The following is a 26060-nucleotide window of genomic DNA, read 5'->3' on the forward strand; positions in this document are numbered from 1 at the left end:
TATAATAAGCACAGCTGCCATGCCTTGAGCAGCTGTGTCAGTTCTCAGTTTCCCAGTCCAATTTAAATGTTTCCTGGTGGGCATTAGTTTATATTTGTTTAAATACAGTGGTATTTGTATAATGTACTGTTGCAGTATTATGTAGTGCCCTCCAGGAGCTACAAGAATGGTGTTCCTTGACAGAAATCCGTTTGGCCCCATTATTGCAGAGATGAACTATTATAACCAAAGGCTCTCAGCCTTTTTTTTTTCTATTATTATTTTTTATTGTTAGTTTATTATTCCTGTATGTTTTTTTCTCTTCTCATATAAAGTCTCAGACATGTAGCTGTTCATTATATTCTGTTTAGTATTAAAATAATTCTTGCACGGTAAAAACAGCAACCAAGCAAATTCTTGCAAAAACATAATATTCAGGGATATCATTTTTAAGATGTTGGGTAATAGTTTTTTGAGCCAAGGAGAGATCTGACTACCATTCTGGGGTCATTAAGGGTAATTTACCTAGTTTGTTACAGAATTGAAAAGTACTGCAAACTGTTTTTTGTATGTTTGTTTTGCCCTCTTATGCGTGAATGTGCATGTGCAAATGTTAGAAAGGCTGAACTTGATGGATGCAGATCTCTTTTCAGCCTTTAGAATATGTAACAATGGTGAAATGAGCAATCATGGTCACTCTACGTCCTTTAAACCTGGCATACATGAATAGCATAAATGACCAATACATCTTCTGGTAGGACTGCCAGAAAGCGTTTAGGTCAACAGATATACTTACCTAAAGATCACTTTCTCTTTTCGCTAGATTGCTTCAGCAATCTGCTGTACATCCACTTGTGCCTCCCCAAAAACAGTTATGATGTATCCTACAACGTTAGTTTGCAACATTTTGCTCAGTGTTCTACCACTATGCCAGTGGCAAAAAAGTGAACTATGTGTTTATTCCATGAAAAACAATAACAGGTTATTTAACATTTCAGACCTCAATGGGTCCTTTCTCATGACAAATTCCCACCAAAGCATTAACCCCTTAGGGACCAAACTTCTGGAATAAAAGGGAATCATGACATGTCACACATGTCATGTGTCCTTAAGGGGTTAAAGGGACACTATAGTCACCTGAACAACTTTAGCTTAATGAAGCAGTTTTGGTATATAGAACATGCCCCTGCAGCCTCACTGCTCAATTCCCTGCCATTTAGGAGTTAAATCCCTTTGTTTATGAACCCTAGTCAAACCTCCCTGCATGTGACTTGCACAGCCTTCCATAAACACTTCCTGTAAAGAGAGCCCTATTTGGGCTTTCTTTATTTCAAGTTCTGTTTAATTAAGATTTTCTTATTCTCTGCTATGTCAATAGCTTTCTAGACCCTGCAAGAGCCTCCTGTATGTGATTAAAGTTCAATTTAGAGATTGAGATACAATTATTTAAGGTAAATTACATCTGTTTAAAAGTGAAACCAGTTTTTTTTTTCATGCAGGCTGTTCTATCATTTTGCTATACCAGTCAGATTTCTATACCCTCGTCACTTCCAGGGAGGGGAATCAGCTGGATCCTGTGCTGCCCATGCGTACTAGCACTCCTGCTACTCCTCCACAGCCAGGTCCTGGAAGGTAAGTAAAACTAGTTTTACACTTTCATTATAGTTAGTGCATTCACTAAGCTTAGGACATGGGACATTTAGGGTTAATGTTAGGGTTCAAATTAGGGTTAGGATTAGGGACTTGTTCATATTTAGTGATATTTCACATTAGGGGAATATCACTAAATAGTCATTTCTGACACTCTATTTTAACCCTTAACCCAAGGGTTAGGGTAAGAATAGAGAGTGAGAGAGGTTAGAAGCACTTACCTAACCCTAATTTGAACCCTCACTTAACCCTAAATGTCCCGTGTGCCTAAGCTTAGTGAATGCACTAACTATAACGAAAGTGTAAAACTAGTTTTACTTACCTTCCAGGACCTTGCTGTGGAGGAGTAGCAGGAGTGCTAGCATGCAGCACAGGATCCAGCTGTTTCCCCTCCCCGGAAGTGATGAGGGTATAGAAATCTGACGGGGTATAGCAGAATGATAGAACACAGGCTCTGTCAATCATAGCTGGGGGAGGTGTGGCTAGGGCTGTATAAACAGAAACAAAGTGATTTAACTCCTAAATTACAGTGAATTTAGCAGTGAAATTGCAGGGGAATGATCTATACACTAAAACTGCTTTATTTAGCTAAAGTAATTTAGGTGACTATATTGTGGCCATTTGTCTTGAGCAAGGAGGTCCAAAACATTGACTAACCTTCGACTGTTCTACTGGAATAAACATTTCGCTCACATTTTTTTAACATTTTTTTTTACTTTGGGGAGTTATATACTGCCAATATTAGAGCTCCCGCCATCACATATAGAATTATTTTTTTTTCATCTAGGAGAGTGTGCCATTGTATACCTGTTCTGTTACAGGTATAGGTGTGTTTGTGTATACAATATATATATATATATATATGAATTTTATTTGTTGCATCCTAAGCAACGTTCATTATGTTTTTATTGAACATGATGACGTGGATGTGTTTAATAATTTAAGGATTAGCAGCAATATCAACGTCAACAAGCAGACATCAGAAAAGGGAATGTATCATAGAGTAGCAGTTAACTGGTAAATAAAACATTCAGTTTCAGGCTCAGTGAGATAAGATCAAAACTGTGTTAGTGGGGCTGTCAAAAGTTAAATGTATTGGCTCAACAATAAAATATAGGTGGCTCCAAATCACAGTTCAGTGACCCAGAATAGAAAGGATTGAAGAAGCAAAATCATTGCAGTTTGAGATTGTACTTGCTTCACTGCAACATAGTGTGAAAAGAGCAAGGGCATCAATTTAAAATGTACTGTTCAGGAATGCAGTAAGTAATTATAAATAACACTAATTATATATTTTTTCTAAATACGTAGCTTAAACTGTATACATCAGCCTGATACACATCTACCAACCAAGAAACTATGCTATTCTTACAATGACACTCTAGATTTGTGTTGCCAGATTCTTTTTTTTTTTTTTAACTCTATAGGTAATGCATTAAAATATACAGTAGGAAAAAATAATAAAAAATAAAAAAAGACATAAGGAGGATATACATATATTGTGCAGCTTCCTTAGTGAGCCTTCACCAACATCGAAAATGAATTACCTTTACGTCTTTGGAAAGGAGTGATAATTTGGCAAATCTTCATAGATATATAATCTAGAATCCAAGAGCATTAAATGTTTATATCTAGGCTAGCTTTTCCCAGCCAATGTCTCAAGAATCGAGAATGGTCCTGATTTTATGGAATTTCTATTTTTTTCCAAATATGGATTTTGACAAAATCTGGACCATTGTGTATTTGTCTTTTTTTGTGTCTGTATGTATGTTAGTTGTGCCTGGATGAGTGAGTATGTGTCTCCGTGAATGTTAATGGGTATGTGTGATTGTGTAGGTTTGCTAGTGTGTATCTTTATTTATATTACTATGTGTCTGCTATTGTGTCTATACAGGAACGCGGCTACATGTCTGTATGTATGACAAAAGTACTGCTGCACAATTGTCTCACACAAGCCCCACAAATAGTAAGGGTGCTGTGCTTGATGATTTGATTTAAATACTACATTTCTAAGTAAATATTGAAATGAACCACAGAACGACAGATCTTCTCCTATTAAGTCAGTTTGATTAGTGCTCATTTTGTTTATGTTTGACACAGTATTTTAGACCTAATATACAGTCCAAATCTCACTCATATTAATAACCTATTAAGGTCCATTGACTATCTATGCTGTCATAAAAAATCTGAACCTTAAAGAGTCACTCCACTGCCCCACCAAAAAACAAATATCACTGTTTAGTAGATATGCCCCAAATGAAAACATGATTGTTTTTACTCACTCATTGTTGCATTTGGGTAAATCTAAAGATGGCTTGCAAAACTGCAGTTATCTTATCTGCTGCCTTTGCAAGCCCTCCCCTTCTAACCCTGCCCAAACTTTCTATGACTGTCCAATCAAAACTTTCCATGAAGCTCAATGAGACGTATTTTTGCTCTGGGCAATTGTCTGTATACTGAGTTTACCTCCACTGAGCAAACCAAACCAGGAAGTAACAGAATCAGTTGTCTGCTTGAAAGCCAGGAGGTGTAACAATGTTAAATATTCCAGACATTCCTTTCCTGACAATCAATTAATGTGTATACACATACACACAATTGCATATACACCTGTACAATATGCTGCACATAATATGTTGCATTCATTTTATAGGTGATGTGTATATAAAATGTTGTTGTTGTTTTTTTAAATATATTTGGAATAGACTGGAATTTAAAAGCAGATGCAGTTTCTGATTAGGTATGGAATTAATAGTTTTAATGTTTTATTGCTAGCTGTTCTGCGCACTCAAAAACAGAGAGACACATTCCACATTCTGGTATTTGTGGTCTGTTGTCAGGTGTGAAGCATCTAGTGCAGAAACAAATTTTTATTTTTATTGATCCTCATGTGAGTTAGGTGATTTTGAAGATGCAATTCAAAGTGTTTATTGTTCAAATAACAAACACTTGAGGGAAAGAGGAAGTTACACTACTGCGCAGCAGTTCAAGTTATAAAAGAGACAAGCATCCAATAAGCCTGCACTGAAGAAACATTACCTATGTGGCAAAGCTGTAATTATTTCGAAAACGAATGGTTTGGTCAATGGAAATTACTTCTCTTTGTGTTGGGATGTTTTAACAAAGACCCAGGTGAACATCACTGTTAAAAGTGAACAGTCTGAAATACTGCAAACAGCAAATGTTGCCTCGGTTAACTATTAGGTTCTAGACTATTTCTAAAAGGGAAATCTCTGAACTGCAACAGCAGCAAAATTATTACACACAGGAATAGAAATCAGCATAGTTAAAGGGACACTCTAGTCACCATATCTACAGCTTGTGGTCATCGCTCCTCAGTTTGCATCAAACCATTTGAGTGGCCTAACAAAATTAAAAAGAAAACCAAAAACACATAATGGGCTCTCTTAGTCCAGTCCCTACGTGGTCATTTAGCCCATTTGATGTGACGTCCACAATAGCTCGTAAAACTTTGGGTAGCAACGATAAACTGAGGGTGGTCTCAGCATACCATTGTTGTCCAAAGTTGGATGGCTAATGAGATCAACATTTGCATTAGTGAAACAGCAACAGAGGGACTACTGAGAGACCTATTTACAGTCTGACACAAATAAGGGATGGCTGGCAACATTTTGTCTGGGGTGGAAAAATGATTGCTCTACTCTCAGTCCTATTCACATGGAGAATGTAATACATATAGATTTGACAGATGGAGATTCATGATGCTTTAAGGTGCCATTATATACCTGTCTACCCCCATATATTTGTTTGTATTAGTGAGAACAGAGATTAGTGTGAAGGAGCCCATAATTTCTCTTTAATTATTATTATTATTATTATTATTATTATTATTCAGTGGTATTTATAAAGTGCCAACATATTCTGCAGTGCTTTATAATTAGAGCAACGAGTGAGGAAGGTGAGCTTACAATCTATGCTAGATGGATATATATCGTAAGGTGTCTTTCCCAAGAATATATGCAAATCAAGATATATTTATTGTGTGAGTGCCTGCGATGATGTGTGTTGCATTATGTGCAAACAATGTACGACATTTTCCTTGTAGAAAAATCGAGAAGCGGAGGTTTGTGCTTTGGATTTTCCATTTACATTAGTTCATTATTCACATTAGTGTTCTGATTATATACGGTGCGTATACATGCATGACAACAGATAATTACTGGCTCAGTGTGCAGCATATGCTTTAATAACTTGTCTGTATCGAGATGACTTAAGAATGCTTCTTGGTGCCATGGAAACTGGCAATATAAACTATTGTTTTTTCAATTATGTTTGCAAGTATTCTTAATGCATTATCTCGACTATAGAAAAAATGGAGTAGTAGATTAACCTTGAATGCCCCTTTAATTTTATCCATACCACTCCATTCACATATCTCAGTTGTTTTAATTTTTATTGTGGTTTTCATTAAGCTCCATCTGGGATCTTAACTTGTATACTGAAACTATTTCTAACATTTTATTATATTTGTATGAACTTGTCTCAACTGTTCTGGTGTATTTCACATGTGTTCCCACTTAGACTTATAATTTAGTAGTTATGTTTGATGTCTGTGTTTTTGCTGTTAGCTGCGTAAGTGCCCTCAATCGGGAGGAAACTCTCCAGGCATTTTGCACCTGTAGCTGGTCCGTGAACAGTCGTGCTTGACTCAGTTTTTGTTATGTTTTGGAATAAAAGATATATCTCATTCAGCCTCTTTTCCAGCAGCTTCAAGTGCCAAAGGTTCTTTCGTTTATCTGGTATCTCTTAACTTTAGCAGCTTTGAATTGCGTTTGTCATTTTGTTCAGTATGAAGGTATTCTATTTTCATGTATTCTGTTGCCAACAAGGCCATACTCATTCTTTTCTGCAAACTAAATATAATTTCCTCTAAGATTAATAAATTCCCTGACATCACCTGTAAAATTGATGCACAAAAAGACCCATGCTATGTTTTTATTTTTCTCAAATATTTCTTTGTATAGATACCTTTCCAATTCCAATACCAATTCCAAAATCCATGTTGAAAACTAATAACTTCCAGCCTTTTAATACATTTTTGTGACAATCCCCAATTTCTCTTTAGTGCTATGATATTCTTTGAATTCCTTGCATCTAACGACGCATTCCACCAGAAAACAAAGATGCATTTCATATTTGTATACAATCACTTAAACACCCACATCATTTGTCCAAAAACCCATATACTGAGGAAATATTTTATTCAGAATTGTATTATGCAAATTTATATTATAAAGCAAAGACTGTTTGATTTAGAAGCATTAAACACATGTTAGCCTTCAGCAGTAATATTTATCTCTGCTTTTTTTGGTTCATGGGAGTTAAGACTAGCTAGATAATACTTTTAGAAAAATTGAGAAGAAGGAGATTTGGGTCAAAACATAGATTACTTCTAAATTGTACGTAAAAAATAAAAAGTTTCTTTTAGAACAATTCTCTCCATTGCTTTTCAATTACCTGATGATCTAAGAATAATTTAGAACTCTTCGTTCAAAATAAGACAACCCTATATCTTATTTTTATTTTTATTTAAGTTTTATGTTGATAACAACGGTCATTATCATATGACCCTGAAGCATCAAACTGGGATACAGAAAAAAGACAAGGGAAAATTGGGAACATGCATAACATTTAACACAGCCCATATACAGTAATAGTAATATCAACATCTTACTATGCTGTTATACCTTCTCCTTTTTCCACCCTTCTGAATGTAATGCACTCCCAGAGGAAAAAAAAAGAAAAAATAGAAAAGAGAAAAAAAAAAAAAAAAAAACACACAAAAAGTAAAAAGTAAGGTCTATTTGCCATTATTTAGCACTGATGCATATTGGTCTCTTATCTCCAACCACTGGTGCCATCTTCGCTTATATAGGTCTTCTCTACCTTTTAATCGGCTTGCCATTTTTTCATAGATGCTAAAGGAATCAAATCTGCACAAGACCTCTGCTATTGTTTGTGCTTGTTTGTATTTCCATTTATGGGCTATTGAAATTTTTGTTGCAGTTAGACAATGAATAATCATAAATTTTTCTTCACGAAGCTGTGTGGGAAATATATGAAGTAAAAAGCACTCTGGTTTAAATGGAATATTAACCTTCAATGCTACCCTAAAAAAATTGTCAATCTCCTCCCATAATTTGATAATACTAGGGCATGACCAAAAAATATGTAATAGAGACCCCTCGTGTTTTAAACATCTCCAACATAAATTGCTCGTCCCCTTGAAAATATATGCTAATTTAGCTGGCACCCAGTACCATCGCATAATAATCTTGCAATAGGCTTCCCAATGGTTAAGACTGCTAGAAACCCCTTTAGTTATCCTTAATGCCTGAAACCAACTTGCTGTCGGGAATGATTCCTTCAAATCTCTTTCCCATTTTAGAGCATATTCCTGTTTCTTAGGTTCCTCTTGTGTCAAAAGAATATTGTAGCAAAAGGACAAAGCTCTAGTATTAGGCAATCTCCATGTACATTTTAGAGCAAATGGTGTTAATCGCTCGATTTTTTGAATTTTATTTATTTGCAGAATGTTCCTAATTCGTAGGTATGTAAATATTTCCCTAGGTGGTAAAGAATATTCTTTAACCAAGTCCGGAAATGATTTCATACCTGAATCATTATATAATAACCGTATATAGCGTACCCCTAACTGTATCCAGTAATCTAGCTGCAAGTCTGAGGTAAAAGCAGAGAGAGTCTGCAAGGGTGCTGCAAATATCCACAAAATCTTAACCTACATTTATGCTTTTGTTCAGAAAAAAAGGCCATGCTTTACTCACATAGTGCTCATAAACTATGAATGATTTTGCTAGAAAAAACGCAATTTTAAGTAATATGGATTTAGAGTAAGCACATGATATACTCCATAAAATAAACAATGTATGTATGATGTAATGTAGCAGTTAAAGGAACACACAAAGCACCATAACCACTACAACACGCTGTAGTTGTTAATGCATCCATAGTGCCATGGCGATTCCCTATTCTAAGTAGTTATAACATTTTAGAGTAGTTTGACTTCTTACCTGGGTCCCTCTGTGCACTGTTACCTGCCTCTCTGCAGACAGAAATGTGAGCTGGAAGCTTTCGTTAGTTCTCCTGTGCTAAGGCCTGCAGTGCACGATTAAGACGCTAGCCAAAACGTTCTTGTAATTTTACCTTGATGCTACAGTAAAAAGTCTACATGAAACTTAAGTTGGTTGAGCCTCCTCCTAAAGTTATCATTGCTCAGGGCCAAATTATTGTTTGATAGCGGCAGCTGCACCGATGGGCTTTTCTCAGTGAGGAAAGCTTCCAGCTGAGCATAGGCGGCGATCAGCGCCTGACAGATTCCAGGTAAGAATTCAAATAGTTTTAATAGGGTGAGGACACTCCTGGCACCATAACCACTACAGCACTGTACTGTTACTTTAAATGCTGAAGGATCTTTCAGAGTTTAACAAAACCTTTTCAATAGGTTGAGGGCAATCGACGCACCATAACCACTACTGCACTTAACTGTTATTTTAAAAGCTGAAGGATATTTAGCAGAGCACGCTTTACAAATGAATAACCTTTTAATCATCTTTACAGTTATTTCTATATATTTTAAAAATAATATTTTTTAATTATTATTTTTTTTTTAAATTTCACCAACGACTATACATCATCTGAAAATAAATTCCTATGCATAAAAAGCACCTTACAGATTTGTAAAGAAACTAGGCACATGTATTTTAATTAGGCCAGCCGATCTAAAATGAACATTTTTTTTCAGAGCTGTTAAAATATTCAGCGCTTTAGAGTGTTCCATTAGCTGACATCTCCCTAATCTAATACAATTCCGTAAGCAACAACTTTATAATGAAGTACCTTTGTTTATAATCTCGAAAGTTAAAATGAAACCAATATTTCTATGTAATAAAACGAAAACAATTCTGTATGTTTCCCAGACAAAAAGGGAGCGCATTAAATATTTACTGCATTTAAATATCGTGCTGTGCAAATAATCAAAAGAACATCAATCTTACTTTTGACGGTCGCTGTTCGTGTACAGTTATAAAGAATCGCCAGTTCTCCAAATACCTTCCCTGGTCCCATGGTGCAGAGCTTAACACTTTCTTTCGTGACTTCCACCTTGCCATCTAAAAAGAAAAAAGAGAATGTAAATAATTATGTGAAGAAAATGGCTGTTTACAAAGTTACAATACAAGTATTTTTACATTGTTATTTACAGGAAAGAAAAATTGATTTTCGGTCACCAGTTGCATGATATTTTTGAATGCTCTCTAACGCAAAACTTGCTGCAACGCCTTTTTCACGCCATCTACACTCAAATGTTTCTACCAAGTATGAATACCATCAACGTGGTGCAGTTGGCAACAATGCTTACATCATCAAGGGGAAACGTGCGTACAAACTCATTGATTGCTGCTGACAGTTCTTATGGTTTTGTTTTTTTTTAATTATAATTCTTTATTTTTGTAATGCAAAGATAAGTGTACATGCTGTATATGACACAGGAACAATAGTATAGATTAACAATAAGGCGTATTTAATGTCACATGGCATTACTTTTCATTTTTTGGGTGACATGCAAAAGTAACAGGATAGGCACTTCCAAACACGTCCAAAGGCTTGATGAGGTTGGGGAAACAAGAACGTGTATATATGGTTAGTTGCTAAGGACTGGTAAAGAATAAATTGCACCTGCATGGTGCATGTAGGCAGACAGGCTAAATAGAAATACTCGTGGTCGCCCAAGAGGCCCTCCGTCAATCTAGTGGCAGTCTAGTGACTTGCGGAGCACCAGAATACCAACTTAAGTGGTTAAAATAATTGTGACATTTCAAAATCGGAGCAATATAACAAGCAGAAGAATAATATGGAACAGGAAGTGAAACAAAAGCGAGTGCCCTGCTGCGGCATGAAGTGAGTGTAAGGGGTTTCAGTTCTGCCTATGCCCTCTGATGGTGGCTTGTAGTCCCACTTGAGCCATAGACAGAGTCTATTATTCTGGTTGCGATGTTTCTGGGGTGGTATCTCTTGAGGGAAGAGGCCTAGGCCCTGTGGTTCCCATATGGACCTCATTGGGTTGCCCGATGGCTGGTAAAGTCCCAGGTTCGGCTCCCTAGGCCGCAGGCCTGAAAGGTGTCTTGATGCAGTCCTTCGCTGCTTGTATTGGGCTCTGACGGGAGTTGCAGGCACTTTTTCCCCTGTGCTCCCGGGTGGGAACTGCTGGGGTGATCTGCCGGTCGGCTCTTGGTGCTTGAGAGTGTTCACTTGCTTGGACAGCCTGCTCCAGAATTGTGCAAATACGCAGTTCAGCTTAGTGAGGGTGTCGGCGTTTTCATAGCTGGGAACTAAATAACACAAAGCGTCCGCCATTAGAGTGCTCCTTGTAAGCCTGGTTACAGCGCTGTTATGCTTCACAAGATAACCCCCACCAGTCCAAAGGAGTTTGAGCAGGGAAGAAATAGGGTTTGGTGTTAGGCCCGTAGCTGGCAAGCCAGGAGATCGGCCGTCCCTCCCGTCTGGCACCTGCACTATGCCTTGCCATATCCTCTGTATATTATTAGTGTAAGTAAGATTTCACATGTCCCAAGGGCAGCCCTGCATGACAGGCTTGCGGTAAGTAGCGATCAGCAGCTGAATTGGAGCCCCAAGGGGAAATAAACAAGGTAAAAATTGGTGGTTAAGCTAGGAGCTCCCTCAGAACGCGTCAAGCTGCCATAATGGTCAGGTAGTTCTTATGGTTTTAGTAGAGCATGCAAGGCTGGTAAATTTTGTTGTTGGAAAATTGTTAACATTATAAATGGACAGATTGTGAAGCATATTTATGTTTTGTTTTCTTTATGTATCACCAAAAAAAAATAGGCTTTGGGACACTTAAAGACTAGTAGTTTTGTTCTGTGTTTTTTCTTTGGTTTGTTTTTTTACTTTTTGTTTCTAAGACTTACACCCTCAAGACAGATAATCTTTAAGACAGATAATTATGCAAACTCTTCACTTTATGTCAGACATAAAGAAACAATTAAAGGATAGTGTCTATATAAACACAAGGACAAAGTGACACATCTATGATCATGTTTTTTAGGTAATCATTTTTATTCCAGTTTTAATACAATAAAGAACAACCATCGTTGGAATAAATCAGTAGCAGCAATGAAAGAATTGTGGGAGGGTGGTGGAAAAGGGAGATTAATCAATAGCTGGGACAGCCAAGGACCTCCAAATGCATAAACATCAAGGGCAAATAAAACAAGACCATTAAAGGACATATGTATGAATCCCTCCTTTGGTATCAGCTATACTGTAGTTCACAATCAATAGGGAGGATCCCACTAAGTGAAAAAGAGCTTAATTGACTCAAGAATCACACGTAAAACGTTTAATGTGTACATTACAAATAATATATGAATACGCTTACCGAGAATTACAGAATAATAAAGCTGTTCCTGACTGACTTCTATACAGTATTATCGAGAGACAATAGGAACTGCAAGCAATCCACTTAAGCCAAGGGGGTGCTTAACTAGACCATGGGCCAGCACCCGCCCAACATAATAGAAATACCAATTGAAGGAAACCTTGCAATGTTTCGACTCACAACATTTGGTAAAGCTTTGGAGAGATTTATGCCTATAAAGCATTAAAGTACCTGGACCTTCTTTCTTCAATTGGCTTGTATATGGTGTCTGCAATATAAATATTCAAAGGGATACTATAGGCACCAGAACTAGTACAGTTTAATGTAGTGGTTCTGGGCCATATAGACGGTCTCCTACACTAAAGATATTGATTACACTGCTGCCTAATGCCACCTCTAGAGGCTGTAAGGGAGTGTAGAAAGTAGTAAGTGAGTGTAAAAACAGAAGAATAAAAATGCAACAGAAAGAAAAAAGAAATTAACAGTAATGGAATGGAGGAGGAGGACAGGAAGGTAGGATAAATCATAATTTAATCCTTGGAGATCCCTAATGGTATATTACATAATTGCTAGTTAAATAACTTTAACAATAAATATGATCTTCGTCTGAGAATTGTCAGCATGCATTTATTGCAGAACGGTACGGGACATATAAGTTTGACATCTCATTAAACAGATATTTTCATGGACACTGCACTGAACCAAATCGACCCAGTGAAATTTTCTTTATAATCTACTTATCATTTTCATTACTCTACATGCAATAATAAAACCACCACGGCTTACTCGCACTCATGTCAAGGTCTAGTTAGCCCCACACGTGGCGTTGGAACTTATAATAGCCAATGCCCGTTACTGGGTGTCACATTGAATATAGTCATTATGCTGGCAGAACTCTTTTATTCATCATTAAAATCTAAAGAATAGCATCACCTGCAGAGCTAATTAGACTGTCTGTAAAGATAAAGGACCCATCACAGCATTCATCTTGATGTTTTCATGGGTTGCTCTACATATTTTTACATTTTGTTTTTGGTTTTCATTATTTTACAAACTCCACAATATATAAAATGCTAATTGTTGGAAAGACTTGGATAACAATTGTACCAACCATTCTTGTGTTTCTTTTTAAGCTAATAATTTTACAATAAAAAAAATAAAAATATATATTTTAATACCACATTACCAGCAGGGCAATGTTTTGATATTATGAGGCATATTTGGAAAGACAGATGGGTTAATGCTTTATTGCATTCGTGATAACACGAATGTTGGCAACATGCATTCAAATGAATGCTTAACCCCTTAAGGACACATGACGTGTGTGACACGTCATGATTCCCTTTTATTCCAGAAGTTTGGTCCTTAAGGGGTTAAATGTATGTTGATGAACATTTGGATATTGTCAGGGAGACAGACAGACATAAGAGTACTAAGGGAGTAGACAGAAAGACAACTGGTATGGGAAAAGCAAATTTAGGTCACAATATATTTGCTGGAATTTTTATCCAATTCATCATGTTAAGACTAAAACTTGCAGTATTTGATATTCAAACATGAAATTACGATTATCCTATGTAATTATGTTTAGTTGTAGGTCTTATTACAAATATATTGAGTACATTACATTCATTCACAATTCAACACTAGAGCTACAACCAAGTCAACATTATAATTTCAGCACTGTCCAACATCGTGGATAAAATCAATTTGTAGAGTAACTATAAAAGAGTATATGTAAAAGGAAAAATAATAATGGAAAAAGATTGGCCTATTCATTTCACACTATTGTAACTGTTACTCTGAGAGCTGTGTTCTGTAAAAAGTTAATTTTGTCTACAAGTGCACTAAAATTAGTGAGAAAGTGGTAAAAACGTTCTCATGAATTGCCTCTGCATGGAATCCATGTGAGCTGGATATCCACTATAGGGACAAAAGTATCGGGACACTGATTAAGTATTGAATCCAGGTGTTCCAATCAGACCCAATACCACAGGTGCTTAAAATCAAGCACTTAAAAAAAAATGTGTCATTCTGAAGAGCTCAATAAATTCAAGCGTGGCACTGTGTTGCCAATGCTCTGCTAACTCTATAGCTGAAGGGTTCCAAACTTGCACTGACAATGTCAGCACAAAAATGTTTTATATAAGGAATAGCATTAGCATTAATAGCTGACAGCAGAATAGATACCAAGTCACAAAAGGCACATTTTAAAACTATTTCTTTTTTCTTCTTTTTTTAAGGTTTCAGTAATGGAAGTGACAGTGACTGCTAAAATGTGAAATTACAGTGACCCATCGTCATTATTCAAGTCCCATCTTACAGTTTATACTGTTGAAGATAAGTCCTTAAATTGAGTAAGCCATTCTTTATCTCTTTTCTAACCCCACACATGGTTATCTGGAAAGACAAAAGATAATCAGAAATAATAAAAGAACTGAAACTGCTATCTATATTCTACTAAGAAATTCAAAAACCTGACATCTACGATATCTTCTAATAATTGATTTTCCATACAAGTAAAGCAGAAGGTACCCAGCTAGTGCAGCCATGGTTTGATTAATAAAATGTTTTAGCCTCTGCATATTTAATGTTCTATGGCATCAGGCAGTACAATACTATAATGCACTTCAACAGCATAGACAGTCATGCCATTTTAATGCCAGGGAACTAGGTACCTGACTAGTACCAAGGAGATTAAAGTATCTCTTGACAACCAGCGCTCCCTTTGTGAGCTACGGGTCAAATACTGACTAGTTAGATATGTGTATAAGTAGCACACACACACTGAACAAGTTCATTTAAGACCTGTAATGGCCACAGACATTCCACACTGCCCCAATAAAAGTATGTACGCATCTAGATCTCCATCCTGATCACTGTCACAGTTCTGAACTGCCCAACATGGGATTTGAACCTGGGTAGTTTGCCACAGCAATTCCTAGTCCTTGGAATTATTCTTGTCCTGATCATCCTGGCTTGTCTGCAGCACAGGGGGCTGCACTTCGTCTATTGCTGTGCTTTACCTGAGATAGTTCAGTCATCAGCAGGGTATATAAACACAGTCTCGCCCTGGGAACTCTATCAAGTCTTTGATCCTGTTGTGTGTGTTAAAGGTAGAAAACTATCCATCATGCAACTCCAACAATGCTTTGACAGCTGGGGCTCTACCATTTTCCCATGCTTGCATGGTTGTATTTAGCACTGAGTCATGTTTGTGTGTTTGGATGTAAGCATGTTTTTGTATGTAGTATGTTTGTATGTGGTATTGAAGTTTGAATGCAAGCATGCATGTATGTGTAATGTTGGTTTTTGAATGTAGGGGTGTGTGTATATATCATTTTGGTGTAACAAAGATATGTGTTTGTTTGTAGTGTTGATGTTTCAATGCAGGTTTGTTTGTGTAGGTAGTGTTGAAGTTTGAATGCAGAGGTGTATTTGTATGTAGTGTTGGTGTTTGAATGCCGAGACGTATGCCCATATACACATACACTGCCACACACACACTGTGATACACATACACACTGAACCACATGCATGTATACAGACACATATACACACACTGACACACATGCAGATACAGACACACAGATTGATATAGATACAGACACACCAATACACATGCAGACAAACAGAAACACAACCTGACACACATGCAGATGCTCAGACACACAGGTACACATACTAACACACACAGACATACTGACAAACACAGACACACTGAAACACAGATACATATACTGCTAGACATACTGACACACACAGAGATAAAAACACTGACTGACATACTGACAAACATGTAAAATATACATTTTTAAACCCACCCTCCAGTTTCCTACATTTTGCTGGAGGGTGGCTTCCCTAGGATCCAATGTGGTGCCTGAGGCTGATGGGAGAAAGAAGACCCCCTCCTCCCTCCTCCGCAGCTCCGCTCTGTTTGGGAGGAAGTGACTCGTGGCTGTCACTTCCTCCCAGTCTGCCAAAAAGAAAGGGGCCCATTCGCACTGTTAAATGGCCACAGCGCCTGACTGGGCTTCTGCTGATCCAAGCCCAACAGGTGGCCCTAAGTGCATGGGCCACCCAGTGGGCCTACTTAGTGTGCAGGCCCTCAGCTGCATCGGTGGACCCATGGTGTTTTGTTGAGAGCAGCGGGGCCCACAGGACAGTTACTTTGGGGCCCTCAGTAGTAATGCAATCTTGCATGAATGATTGCGATTAAAAAAAAAAAAAAAACATAAAAACCATGGTATTACTACAATATTTACAAAGATTAGAGGCAAAATGACTAGATTAAAAGAAGCAACATAAAGATATACTGGGTTTTATTTGTATATCAACAATACAGCATGGTAACAGAAAGAAGAATTTCAAAGACCAAATTATACCCGTATGAACTTTCTAACGGTTTGGTTAATCCACCATATGATAAAATATTTAGCTCTATCAGATGTAAAAGCTTCTTTTATTGATGACCAATGCACTTTAATTATTTTCATTCATCCAACTGTCATCACAGCTACAACAATCAGAATCATTTATAAATCGGTTTTCTTAGCAGAACAATACTACTGGGTCCAGGCTGCCTAATTACTGCAGGGCAAGAGTCCAATCAATTTTTAATAATGGTTTAGATGGCGATAACGGAGACATAGAATGATCTAAAATCCTACCAGTGCAAACTCATATGAGCAAAGAAGTCAACAAGGCCTTTGTACTGGGAAATAATTAGGAAGAAAATAGTGGAATCCAATAATTGCTGAAGAAGACATAAAGCTTTTGTATAAAAAGAAGGTTTCACTTTGATACTTAACCTTCTCAATGCTAAAAGGCCTGGACTTAGCAGTCAGTAATATATGGATACATTAAACATCATACATGGAGGGAAATAAGAATACTTTTTTTTTTTGTTTTTTAATCTTTATTTTATTGAGGCATAGGTAAAGTGGATACAGAAAAGAAAGAGTGGATATATATTTAATGGTCACACCTCAAAATTACAATGATACACACATTGATAAATCATCCGCGACATGGCTGCCTCATTTTAAAGTTATAGTATAGAGGCTAAAAAGGACACATCAAAGCTCTCAGTAAAACAGTGGTAGTAGGTAAAGATAGTAAGCTATAAGTCAAACCTGGAGGAATCCCTCCTCTCAAATAATCCACTAGAGGTAGGCATTAATAAAGGACAAATGGAGGAAAGCCAAGAATCAAGTGAAGGAAGAAATGAATATGACCATTTACTAAGACATCTGGACACACAATTTGGGAAACAGAGAGAAGAAATCCAAATTAATACTCTAGATATTACGAAAGAACTGCAGACTTTGAATACACAAATCCAAAGAATAGAAGAAAAACTAAACGGGTTGGAACAAAAGGAAAGTTTCCACAAAGAATAACATTTGGCGCTGGAAAAAAAAATCGCTGACATGGAGAACAAATTGATAGACCTGGAAGACCGGTCAAGACAGAACAACTTAAGATTCAAAAGAATATCAGAACAAATAAATGTAAAAAATCTGGAGTCATACATAGAGGAGTTTATCAAACATTTGAAAGTGGAATGGGATGCCAGAATCCCTGTGATGGAAAGATGTCACAGAGTGAATAAACCTAAGCGGGTCCCAGACCACCTCCCAAGAGATGTTTTGATGTGTTGCGCTTCTTATAAAATTAAGACGCAAATACTGAGAGCCATAAGACGCAACGAATGCGCAGAAGAATAGGAAACACAGAAAATATTTCAGAACTTGTCATGGCCAACAAGACAAAAGAGTAAGATCTTTTCGGAAAGCACATCAATCCTGAGACAGAACAATATTAATTATGGATGGGGGTTCCCCAAAAAATTCTCATATCGCATGAAGGAAAGATCACTCCCATCAATCGTGCAGATGATCTAAAAACTGAAAATAAAATCAGGAGTAGCTCCAATCACTAGATAAAAAAACAGCAAAGTCCTAAAATAAATAGGCACTAATGACATCCAACCTCTAAAGGAGGGAAGATATAAAGAATTACATAAAAAACAAGAAGATCCACAGACTGTATATAAAATAAATTAATATCTTCCTCCTTAGTTATTTTTTTCTTTTTTTGTTATTATTTACTGTGACAAATAGTACTAGGGGAGAACTGGTCAACCTAAGGAATAGGTAAAATTAGGAACCAAACAATGATAATAAAATGTAGAATATATTAGGAAACTGATTAGACTTGCACTTAGTAAGATAACCAATTCACAAAATGGAGAAAATAACCTCTACATATAGGCTCAGATAAATAAGAGTGAAACTATATAGTACAGTATTAAAAATAATAGGAAGAGATAGATACATAGGTAACACACACCAACACAGGGAGGAAGAAGGAAAGGGAGAGAAGGGGAGGGAAGGAGAGAATGAAAGGTAAAGGAAAGAGAAAGGAAATTGCACTATTTAATAGAGAGGTAAGATTAAGAATAGCACAAGATTTAAACAATGAGGAAGTGGAATAAATAAAAATAACCACAAAATGATAGTTAACAATAAGTTAAAAGTAGTATGGGGTTTAGACATATAGGGTTTACCCTTGTTCCGACCATTTCTTTCTGTGATACACTATTTGGTTGAAGCTGCTCGTTTTCATTTTTTTTTTCCTTCCTAGTAGTGCCTTAAGGTAGGCTCGCCCTAGATCGCCTACTCTCACCATGCTCTTCCCACAAGACAAGTGGGACCGTTATCTGAGTAATGGTTTTCATTACTCGAGATACTGTATGGTGTGGTTTTTTTTTTTTGTCATACATCATGTTTGTTTTAGGTTGATTCCAATATTTGGGATCAATTTGTCTTATATTTATGTAATCACTAGCAAAGGTTGTTTTTTTTTGTTGTTGTTTTTATCATGTCTATAGCAACTCTTGGGGAGAGAGAGAGAGTCTCTAGGACTGAAATTAAATTATAAATTAAGCTGACCTCAATAAATGCCCGGGGGAATCAATACACCATGCAAAAGGTCTATAATCTTAAATCTATAAATAATAATAATATGATAATCTCATAATCTATAAACTATTTACAAAAAAGAAAATCAGGTACAGATGTGTGCACTACAAGAAACCCATTAGATGAGATCCAACAAAAATACAATAAGTTCACCAAGATATCTCATCATGATAAGTGCGGCCTTGGAAAAAAAAAAAAAAAGAGGTGTAGCATTTATTTTTGCAAAAAATGTTTCCCTAATTATTAAACATCAAGAATTAGACCCAGATGGTCGATAAATTATTTTAGTATGTGTCTTGTCAAAAGAATAGACATACAGGATAAAGCATGGTCAGATCACAGCCCTATTCTGTTGGAATATAAAGACAACTTTGATACTTTCAGCAAAGAGTGGTGCATAAAAGATTTGATATTACACCCAAAAAATAATGTTGAAAGAATTAAGAAAACAACTGAGATTTTCTTCTTAGAAAATAAAAATAAAGGCATCACGGTCTGGTGCGCTTACAAAAGCGTAGCGATAGTCCACATAATAAAAATGGTAGCCACCTCAAACAAAAAAGGAACACTGCCCCTCTCCAAATTATATATAATACTAAGTAATTATAAAAAGGCAAAATAAAATAACATCTTCCATTCAAATAGCAAGGAAGATTGCAGAAACAGAAAAACAGATAAACAACAAGTTTGAACAAAGCAACAAAACAGCTAGAAGTACTAAAATCTAAGTGGTATTTAAAGTTAAATAAGCCCTAATTGACCAACAAATTGAAAAAAGTCAAACATAAAACAGTGAAATACAAAATAAAGGATGAAGATACTTATCTAATAGCCCCAGCAAAAAATAGGAAGTGCCTTTGAAAGATGTTATCGTGATTTATATAACTTACCAGAAGAACTATTCGGTAGGGAAAAAGAGAGAAATTCTTCAAAAGCATAATTATGCCAAAAATCCTGCCAATTAAAGCTGATAAACCAGCCCATAACAGAAGAAGAGGTTAGTAAATCTATAGATAAACTTAAAATAAAGACTGCTCCAGTCCAGATGGCTTTACAAACAAATTCTACAAACTATTAAAAGATCAATTAAAAGGGAAACTAACTGCCATCTTAACTACATAATGCAAACAGGATGTTGCCCTGGGGAGCTGCAAATATTGTTCCTATCCCAAAAGCAGACAAAGAACCAGAACTGATTAGCAATTACAGACCCATTTCATTAATACTGATATCAAAATACTATCCTCTATTCTTGCTGACAGATTAAAAACAGTAATGCCACAGTTAATCAACAATGATCAAGTAGGTTTTATACCAGGGAGGTCCTCAATAAATAATCTTAGAAAAATAATAGAGAACAACGGAATCCCTCTAATGTTACTGTCAGACGCAGAGAAAGCGTTAGACAGGGTTGGATGGGGTTTCATGTTTGCCACCTTAAAACTATTTGGAATCACTGGATCAATATTACAAGCCATATTCGCTCTCTACAGCTCTCCATCGGCAAAGGTAACAGTGTCAAGTTTTACATCACAAAATTTCAATATTAAAAACGTGACTAGACAAGGGAGCCCTCTCTCCCCCTTATTGTATATAATGGTCTTAGAACCCCTTGCGATTTCAATAAGACAAAATAAATAAAATCTAAGGTTTTATGAATGCAGTAGGACAAATAAAATTATCTACCCAGACAATATCCTACTATCATTAGAAGAACCAATAATGTTGGTCCCAGAGCTTCTAAAGGAGTAAAGTAAATACTCTAAAGTCTCAGGTTATAAAATATATGTAGAGAAATCGAGATTTATTGCTAAAAATAAGAACAAAAGGTTAACTTTAAATATCGGGCTCCCTGAAAATAAAGATAGGATAAACTATTTCGGTATAACCCTAACTTCAGATCTGAAAGATCTAATAGAAGCCAACTTTTTAGCTCTACTAAAACAAACAAATAAAAACTTAAGGGATTGGGAAGGTTTGGGCTTTTCCTGGTTGGGCAGGATCAACATCTTAAAAGCATACATTTTACCAAAATGGCTTTATTTATAGAGAATGATCCCTCTAAATTTCCCAGAAAAATCTTTATTACACTCATCTTTTTTAAGTTCGTATGGGGAGGCAAGAAAGCAAGGGTTAAAATGAAAGTTTTGGCAAGGTCTAGACAGGATGGAGGATTGGGATGCCCAGAAATTTCACAATGCTACCAGGCCAGCAGGATATTTCATATACTGCTTTCACAAAAAAAGGCGGCAACTCAAGAAAGATGCAAAATGGAAAAAGATAAAATAGGGGTAGGAAGCCTATCCTCACTATTTTGGGTCTTAGATAAGAATAAAACCTTTATCAAAGAGACCCAAACTAAATCACAGATACTCAAAGAATTAAAAAGTTGGTGGGACAAATTTACAACTAACATAGGACTCAGAAATATAATAATAGATGTGCTCCCAATATCATTCCAGATATGTTAGAGAATATTAAAATAGATACTTGGACAACCGTGGGGTAAGGGAATTCAAAAACATACTAGTGGAACATCAAATCAAGTCCTTCAATCAAATTATGGAGGAATATAATATTACCCCTAAAGAAACCTTTAATTATCTGCAAATTAAAGGCTTCATAGCAGAATACCTCCTTAAAAACAAGGGGGAGAGAAATATAAATCTTATACAGCTACTTGAACTAAAGAATTATAAAAATCTGTTGGCAAAATACACCAAGGTTATATATCGTTGGAGACACAACAAACCAATAGAACTGATTAATAAATGGGAAAAATAATTGCATGTACAAATACCAGAAGAAGAGTGGATAGGTTCCCTAAACAAATTGTATACATATATAAATTGCCTAAACCTTACTGAAACACAATTCAAACTGTCAAACAGATGGTACCTAACACCTAAACGTTTAAATAAACTTTTCCCAGAGTCATCAGATAGATGCTGGAAATGCAAAGTTAATAAAGGCAATTTGATCCATGTACGGTGGCAATGCACACCCATAAATGCATTTTGGAAAGATGTAATCAATGAAATTAGTTTTTAAAACCTGAAGTGGTCCTGTTGAACCTGAACTTTCCAAAACAGGAACAATCCCATGCACCCAAGAATTACCGTATATACTCGAGTATAAGCCGACCCGAATATAAGCCGAGGCCCCTAATTTTTCCCCAAAAAACTGGGAAAACTTATTGACTCGAGTATAAGACTAGGGTGGGAAATGCAGCAGCTACTGGTAAATTTCTAAATAAAATTAGATCCTAAAAAAAATATATTAATTGAATATTTATTTACAGTGTGTGTATAATGAATGCAGTGTGTGCGTATGAGTGCAGCGTGTGTGTGTATGAGTGCAGCGTGTGTGTATGAATGCAGCATGTGTATGAGTGCAGCGTGTGTATGAGTGCAGCGTGTGTATGAGTGCAGTGTGTGTGTGTATGAATGCAGTGTGTGTATGAGTGCAGTGTGTGTATGAATGCAGTGTGTGTATGAATGCAGTGTGTGCAGGGCCGGTGCAAGGATATTTGCCCCCCCCCCCATATGTCCTGACCTCCCCTCCTCCTCCCTCCGTGGTCCTTACCTCCCCACCCCCGTGTTCCTTCACCCCCCTCCCCCAGTGGTCCTGACTCACCCCTCCCCTAGTGGTCCTTACCCTCCCCTCCCCTAGTGGTCCTTACTTCCCCCTCCCCTCCCCTAGTGGTCCTTATCCCCCCCTCCCTCCCATAGTGGTCCTTATCCCCCCCCTCCCTCCCATAGTGGTCCTTATCCCCCTCCCTCCCATAGTGGTCCTTATCCCCCTCCCTCCCTCCCATAGTGGTCCTTATACCCCCCCTCCCACAGTGGTCCTTATCCCCCCCTCCCTCCCATAGTGGTCCTTATCCCACCCCCTCCCTCCCATAGTGGTCCTTATACCCCCCCCCTCCCACAGTGGTCCTTATCCCCCCCTCCCTCCCATAGTGGTCCTTATCCCACCCCCTCCCTCCCATAGTGGTCCATATACCCCCCCCCCCTCCCACAGTGGTCCTTATCCCCCCCTCCCTCCCATAGTGGTCCTTATCCCACCCCCTCCCTCCCATAGTGGTCCTTATACCCCCCCCCTCCCACAGTGGTCCTTATACCCCCCACCCTCCCACAGTGGTCCTTATACCCCCTTTTTTATTATTATTATTTTTTTATTATTTCTTATTTTATTTATATATCTATTTTTCATCCCCCCTCCCTGCTTGATACATGGCAGGGAGGGGGGCTCTCCTTCCCTGGTGGTCCAGTGGCAGTTCAGTGGGGGGGAGAGGGGGGCTGGCAGAGCTGTAACTTACCTGTTCTGCAGCTCCTGTCAGCTCTCTCCTCCTCTGCGCCGTCCGTGCAGCTCCTTCTATCAGCTCACACTGTAAGTCTCGCGAGAGCCGCGGCTCTCGCGAGATTTACACTGGGAGCTGACCGAGGTGCTGAACGGACGGCGCGGAGGAGGAGAGAGCTGACAGGAGCTGCAGAACAGGTAAGTTACAGCTCTGCCAGCCCCCCTGTCCCCCGGTCTGTATTATGGCAATGCAAATTGCCATAATACAGACCTTGACTCGAGTATAAGCCGAGTTGGGGTTTTTCAGCCCAAAAAATGGGCTGAGAAACTCGGCTTATACTCGAGTATATACGGTAATCACATGTCATACGGCAGGCAAAAATGGAAAGGAGTATTCTTGGTGAACCTAGAAAACAGATATACTCAAATAGAAAACTGGGATACATGGATAAAGAAAATGGAAATGTCTACCTAATTAACAGCACTATAGTGTCAACGTTTCTCTCAAGACCCCCCTCCTTCCCTGATTCCTTCTTTATTTACTGTTTTCTTTTTTTCTCTTTTTAATATTATTATTATTATTATTATTATTTTCTCCTCTCTGAATATAAAGTGTAATAATCAATGGAAGCATAATGTACATCCAGCTACAGAGAGGGGATGGGGACAGGATAGAGGAGACGAGGAAACAAGATAAACATATAGAACTCCCCAAAATTGGCCGATAAACAGAATAAAAATTATTTGTAATATAAATGATGTAAGATGAGCTCTCTCTCTCTCCAAAGCAAGCAGGGAAACCAAGACTGAGACAGGAATTCACAATAGGATTTAATTATTAGGGTTGGCGGGGGGGGGGGGGGGGGGGGGGAGGGGGTCAAGGTGGGACACGGTGAGTTTAACATTAAACATAGAAACAAATTTTAGGAGATATTTATGATGACACTAAGCCTGAATCACAGAAGCATCAGCTAAAAATATTACCAGGCAGGTACATGTCTGAAATACAAAAAAACAAAAAAGATAGTAAGCTAGATGTGTATTGAAAGGTACATGGTGGATAGTAAATTAGCAGCTAGCTATGGCTAGAGAATCATCAGTTCCGCCTAGAGAAGAGTAGATAATTAACAAATTGATAATAATAAATATGCCTGGCAAGACAATCTATGCTTAACAGTAGTGGAGTAAGAGGCGTAATAAAGTGCCTGAAAGTGAGTTCGAATTAGAATAAAATAACATAAAGCAAGTGCCCGTCGAAGTACTGTAGGTTAAATGTTAGCAGGAATACTTGTGTAATATATACATTGCAGTACATGCTTGGGGTAATAAGTTAAAGTATAAGTAAATAACAAGCTGGTTTCAAGAAGGGAACCTCAGGCTGACAGTATAACACTGTGTGATGATTGATGTGGTGCTGCTTAATGTGTTAGATGCGGTGCTGCTGAACAGCGGGTGGTGTCCATGTGTAAGTCGCCAGACTCAGCCGATTCCCGTGGGTAGCAGGATGGGGGTATCTCTTGAAGGGACTTGGTGCCAGGATCAGGATCCTTTCCAGCCCAAGGTCTTGACAAGGGCCGGCATCTGCGTGCCACAGGCTCGGTTTCCATTGCAGTCCGAGACTATCCCCTGTTGAGGGTGGTTGGAGGATCGGGGTGACCGCTTAACGCGGACTATCCTCTGCCGTGGTGGACGATGCGGGGCATTCAAGCCGACTGTGGCCCTCGGCCTAGGTGAGTGAAGAGCAGGTTGCCATGTTTTCTCCGGAGCTTTTCACCATGAGGAGGCCCCTCCGTCGCCTGCTGCTTGCCTCTCCAGGCTCTTTCTCCATGTTCAGGATGAGCAGGTGTAGGAGTTTAAGCCAGAAACATTGGAAATTGTAGTCGAGCCTCATTTGAAACTCTGCAACAGCATTGCCTGGAGTCTTTTGGAGGGGACCCATATCACGTGAATCCATGGGAAGAACTCCCGCCATGATGTGGCGTTGTGCACAGCTTTCCGTTGCTCACATGATAAGTTGAGTATATGAAAGCCAGGGCTGCCAGCACTGAGAGAACCAGGATGACCCCCACCAGTCTGGGTGGGGGGGGGGGGGGAAGGAGTGTAGCGGGTCCACGGGTAGGGCTAGATAATGAGGAACAAGTTTACAGCAAGTAACCATACTTGTTTATATACAGATAACTATTTTGCACAAACCAAATATGTATGTATGTATGTATGTACAGAAAGTGTAGGATAACTGGGCAATGCACACAGTACTAGTAGAAGATCACCTCACATGTGTTTAGCACTTCACAGTTCAACACTCAACAAGGGAAGAGGCAGAGAGAAGAAAGAAAGAAAAAAAATATGCAAATATATATATTTATATCATTGAAGGTGAAAATATGTTGAAATAATACTTGGCTTTTATTAATTCATCTTAAGAGATAGGTCGACTTTTCAGTCCTAACCATATATATACTGTAATAATATATAATAGAACTATTTAAATAGAAATGTATCACAGGAAAACACTGCAGCTGGCAGGTCCCCTTTCTGACCAGAAAGAGGCTCTACTGCTAGGTATTTATGAGTCACCTGTGCATACAGTTGCTCTACACATTGGACACATTGGACTACAGTTTGAAATTCACTTTGCTTTCATTTTGTGTTCCCCACAAGTGTCAAATAGTGAATAAGCTTGTAACTGTCTTAGGCCTTGTCCTCCT

General features: G+C 37.8%; 1 protein-coding gene across 2 annotated transcripts in view; it reads right to left on the reverse strand.

The window, feature by feature from the left end:
* The window catches only part of PRKG1 (protein kinase cGMP-dependent 1), a 927484-nt gene that overhangs the window by 460817 nt on the left and 440607 nt on the right, over positions 1-26060 (reverse strand). For both annotated transcript variants that reach the window (XM_063435055.1, XM_063435054.1), the window contains exon 3: positions 9666-9779. In XM_063435055.1, coding sequence (XP_063291125.1) covers positions 9666-9779 — 114 coding nt within the window. The remainder of the gene's footprint in view (positions 1-9665; positions 9780-26060) is intronic.

This window comes from Pelobates fuscus, chromosome 10 (genome assembly GCF_036172605.1).
Source record: "Pelobates fuscus isolate aPelFus1 chromosome 10, aPelFus1.pri, whole genome shotgun sequence".
NCBI classification, from domain to species: Eukaryota; Metazoa; Chordata; class Amphibia; order Anura; family Pelobatidae; genus Pelobates; species Pelobates fuscus.